At 35.1% G+C, this 5,117-nt stretch overlaps 1 protein-coding gene across 1 annotated transcript; it reads left to right on the forward strand.

The window, feature by feature from the left end:
- The first annotated feature begins 570 nt into the window (after nt 1–570).
- On the forward strand, nt 571–4,838 carry LOC129309120 (3-oxoacyl-[acyl-carrier-protein] reductase 4-like). The gene is made up of 11 exons (XM_054950511.1): nt 571–920; nt 1,528–1,670; nt 2,163–2,216; nt 2,697–2,777; nt 2,853–2,898; nt 3,169–3,263; nt 3,367–3,399; nt 3,759–3,893; nt 3,985–4,078; nt 4,215–4,297; nt 4,480–4,838. The coding sequence occupies exons 1-11, from the start codon at nt 758–760 to the stop codon at nt 4,510–4,512; spliced, it is 960 nt and encodes a 319-aa protein (XP_054806486.1). The 5' UTR covers nt 571–757; the 3' UTR covers nt 4,513–4,838.
- Nucleotides 4,839–5,117: the final 279 nt, after the last annotated feature.

The raw sequence follows: 5,117 nt of genomic DNA on the forward strand, positions 1-5,117 counted from the left end.
GATGTACTCTTTTCGTTAAAATTGTAAGATAATTTTTTTAAAGATTAAATATTAAAAAATATAAGATATTTTTAATTGTTTAAAATGTAATTATTGACTTTTTTTAAAAGTGCTTCTATTAATTAAATTACTTTATATTTATTTTAGAATGTTTGTAGAAATAAATATAAAAAATTAAAATTAATTTAAAAATAAATAATTGTAAAAATGATTTATATTTTTGAAGGAGGAAGTATTTAGCTTTCTACTTCTTTTTAGCAACAACTTTCATCGAAATATTGCTTAAGAGTTTTTTTGTCTGTTTGGAAGAATTTAGATATGTGTGATTTCTCTCTTAGGTTAGATGACTTGATTTTGGCTACCTAATATGCATATGGCTCTCTGGGTTCTGGTTAGTAACCAAAGAAAAGGAAAAAAAAAAAAAAAAAAAACACAACAACAAATGCAGCTACTCATGCTTCTTCTTCAATTACTCGGACTTCAGGTCTGATTTACACTTATACCCTTGACTGCCACGTGGTAGTCGATAATTGGCTGGAAGGAACCGTATAAATATGCAGCTTAAGTTTTGTCGCCCTTCTTGTTGTGTCCGGAGCTTCCGAAGCTACACCCAAAGCCAACGCTCTTCGTTACTAGTAACTGACACCATTTCTGATTTAAAGGCCCAGCAATTTCGTTCTTCAATTCACATCTGGCTTCCACTGCTACATCTCATCCTTCTTCTATTTTCGCTGTTCGGAGGGTTTTTCGAACTGTCATGGCTTCCATAGCCGGATCAAACTGTGTTGCTTTCAAAGAACCCGTCGTTTTGCCCAAGTTTGGAGGCTTTTCTAACAGGAAAGTTGCTCATCTTCATGCGAGTCAGCTCCGTCCCCTTTCGAGAATTCACTGCAGATCCAACCGTTCATTCGGATCCTCTGGTACTGATTTTCCCGTTTTTCGTTTGAACACTATAGTGTGGACTCTGAATTGGCTTTGGTTATTAACATTGTAAGAGTTGTTTTAGAGTTCAGTTAAAATCAAGCTAACTATAGGCTTTTCATGGAAATGGGGTTTATTTTTGGGATTAGACTCGTGCAATTATATATATATATTTGAAATTCTTCCCTGAAATATTACAAGTATATCAATCAAAACTTGACCACTGTATGGTAATTCGACGACTTCGTAGTAGCATGGAAAATCATACTCTAGGAAAATTACATACTTATTATATTTTGGAAGGATACTAAAAACAAATATTTTTTTTAAATACACAAAAGCAAAGATATTGTTGTGCATGTAAGTATTTTTGCTGATTAATGATTGTTATCAAGGTCTCCAATTAAAATAAATAAGTGTTTGCTTTTGTAATTAAAACGTGAAAAGTGTATAGTTTAGATATTGCACACTTGTTTGATAGCAAAGATATACAATAAACTGCGTCTTACTTTTTGTTTATTCTTGTTCTCCTTATGTTGCATTTGAGTTTTGCAAATTCATATGATAATGACCAACGCTGACACACTCATGCACGCACAAACACAGTTATAAGAGCTCAGGTTGCTACTCTTGAAGAAGCAGGAACTGGGACTGCCCAAAATATTGAAGCACCTGTTGTTGTAGTGACTGGAGCCTCCAGAGGAATTGGTCGAGCAATTGCATTGTCTTTGGGTAAAGCTGGTTGCAAGGTTAGTGGCTATTTTTCAGTTTGAGAAGCCATAACATATGACCTCGTTTTTTAACCAGTGACTGTTACAAAATGGCAGTAATTACACACGCAAAAAAAAAAAAAAGGTTCTTTTAACGGAATGACTTGTGTTTAGTAATGGGAAAAGCACAATTGCTAAAAGAATTATCAGTTTTATGATTGAAAATAAAGTTGCATCAGCTAACATGGAATCATAAATTGACACTTGATAGACTTCTTTCTGGTCGTTACAAGTTTGTACTTTCAAATAGATCAAGTTTGTTGCTTTGTTAAGATTTAAACGTACATTAATTCCTGGGGTACATGATGCAACTGTGATTATCCAAGAATTTGGTCATTTTTTTTTATCTGATTAACGAGAGACATCTCTGCTTATATGGTCTCTGGTATTGTCTCAATTTACTGTAGCTGCAAATAGTTCATAATAAGCACTGTTAACCTGCCAGTAAATTATTGGGGTTTTCTATTGCAGGTCCTTGTTAATTATGCAAGATCATCCAAAGAAGCAGAGGAGGTGTCCAAGCAGGTAGAACCTCTTTGCATTTTTTGTATTAGAGTTTGCCATACCTTGCTCTTTTTTAAAGGTTGTTGAATGTAATCTGTTTGGAACCTAATGTTTATATGAGATATCAAAGGTTAGTTTGTGCCCAATTCCTGGATAAATTTCATTGCTGAGGTGTCTTGATCAGTTACCTTTATGCTGTGATTTTTGCTTTTCAAAGTTGAAGGTGAGGTTGATGAAAACAGAGTTAAAAAAAAAAAAGGAGGTTGACCTGCTTACAAAACAGAATAACTGCATGCTAACTTTATTATCCACTGTATCTCATATTCCTGTGATTTAACCGATGTTTTACTTGTGGGTATTTTAAATCATCTGTATGTATGCTTGATCACATATTTGGCTCATTATACTGATGATATCTGCTTTTGTCATCTTCATAATCTATCAGTATTCTTAACTGGCGATTTACTTAATTGTGTTTATTTATTTGATTTTTTCTTGCAGATTGAGGCACATGGTGGACAAGCTCTTACATTTGGGGGAGATGTTTCTAATGAGGCAGATGTGGAAGCTATGATTAAAACTGTAAGTAAATATTTTTACATTATTTTGACAGTAATATTAGATGTTTTGGCTGCTTCATCACTTTCACATTTCCAGGCAGTTGATGCTTGGGGAACTGTTGATGTGTTGGTAAACAATGCAGGTAACCTGGATCTAAGCTCTTGCTCTAGCATATTTTATCATCAGATGTCATACTTTAACAATATTTTATCATTAGAGAACACTCTTGGAAGTTGTTGAACGTGATCTCTTAATTAATAATATTCCTAAAAGCTTGATAAATGATAGAGCACAATGGCGTCTTGCAATCCATGTAGCCGACCCCACCTAGTGGGATAAAGGCTTGTTGTTGTTGTTGTTGTTGTTGTTGTTGTTGTTGTTGTCATACTTTAACAAAGATGCCCCTGTTCAGGAATCACCAAGGATGGTTTGTTAATGAGAATGAAGAAATCTCAATGGCAGGACGTTATTGATCTCAATCTCACTGGTGTTTTTCTCTGCACCCAAGTATGTTCTAACCCCAAAGTTAATGTTGAATTAAGTTTATATTTTCATCTGTATTAAAAAAATATTAAGCTTTTAATTGGAGCTTATGGATTATTTTTTTCAGGCAGCTGCTAAAATCATGATGAAGAAAAAGAAGGTGACATCTTAAGTCCATTTAATTTCCTTCTTTCCTATTGTTTGTTTTTGGTTTTTGTGTTAAGGGGTAGGGATGCTGTTGGAAATAGCTATTTGGCCTTTAAACTGACTGCTCCCCCTTGTTAGTTTACCAGTTTTGTCTTCGTCTTTTTTTCCTAATATCTACTTCTACGGTGAACATGTTCCATAATATGTGAGAAAATGTGAGATATTATATTTCTATTCTACTAGATGTGGAAGTTAAATCCTATTATGTTACTATTTTTAGTATCAGTACTCGATTATACTTTCTAGTTTGTTGCTGTCTAATTCATATAACAAAAATTCATCGCATCCAACAATAACTGAAGTTTTCTGCAGGGAAGGATAATCAACATTGCATCAGTTGTTGGTCTAGTTGGCAATGTTGGACAAGCCAATTATAGTGCTGCGAAAGCAGGAGTGATTGGTCTGACAAAAACCGTTGCAAGGGAGTATGCTAGCAGAAACATCAATGTAATGCATTAAACTTTTGCATCTCTATGTGCTGTGCAAGATGATGTTTACCAGCTAATGGAATTTGATTATAACTCGGTGTTTCTTTCAGGTCAATGCTGTTGCTCCAGGGTTTATTGCATCGGACATGACTGCCAAACTAGGAGAGGACATTGAGAAAAAAATTTTGGAGTCAATCCCCTTAGGTGACAGTGACTAAATAATTTTTTTTTGTTTTTTGTTTTTGATAGAGTGACCAAATTACTTTAGACTCTAGAGTGCTGGATTTTTTTTTTTTGGGTTTGAGATGCTAATAACTTGCATTTTCCATATTGGATCCAGGAAGATATGGGCAACCAGAAGAAGTCGCTGGACTGGTGGAATTCTTGGCTCTTAATCCTGCTGCCAGTTACATCACTGGACAGGTCAATTATTTGTTGCCTTGTTTTTGAAAAAAAAAAAAAAGTATCCTGACTTGGACTAGTCAACTTTTTGTTTTTGGTTGCATTCATAAAACATTGGTGGCATATTACCTCGTATTCCATCTCAGGGTTCAGTTATCCTTTGAATCAGCTGTTTCGTGCTTATCAAAATTGCAATGTTTCAGGTTTTGACTATTGATGGAGGAATGGTGATGTAAATCAACAGTCTTTCTCTGGCAAACTGAATTTCTGAGCTTTGGTGTTCATCCTAATGGGCTTGGCAGATCAAAAAAGGCAGTTAATTTTATACTGATTATTGCAACCTAGGAAAACTTCGTCGTATATTCCTAGAGTTCTAGTTGTACTTTTGACTGAAGCCTAAAAAGGACGCCTTCAACTGGCACTGTCTTGGGCTTTATTCGGCATCTTGTTGCATTTTGGTTTTCTTTTAAATGGTAATGTTAAGGTTGAATAGGTGTAATTATTCTAAATATTTTATGCAATTTCAGCCAGCTTGCAATTTTTGGCAGCATTTGCTGTTGAACCGAGTGCCATCTGTTGGGAACCTACTGGCTATTGTGCTCAATTTGTTTTGTTTTATGGACTGTGTTTGTGGGGGTGTTGGTGCTCCCCCAAAAGGAGTTTTATAGGAGCTTCATGTAAATGTTTTTTTCCCCTCATAAGTCAGGCTAGCAAGAAGCTAGAAGGATTACAAAGACAAGAGTCTAGCTCGTGTGAGGTACAACCCCACCTTTGTCAAACAAAACCAGATTATTACATCCACTAGGGATATCAGCCAGGAGAATAAGATCATAAGGGTGGT

Source organism: Prosopis cineraria, unplaced genomic scaffold, assembly GCF_029017545.1.
Source record: "Prosopis cineraria cultivar Desert tree isolate PC_DT_omini unplaced genomic scaffold, ASM2901754v1 PC4, whole genome shotgun sequence".
Classification (NCBI taxonomy): Eukaryota; Viridiplantae; Streptophyta; class Magnoliopsida; order Fabales; family Fabaceae; genus Prosopis; species Prosopis cineraria.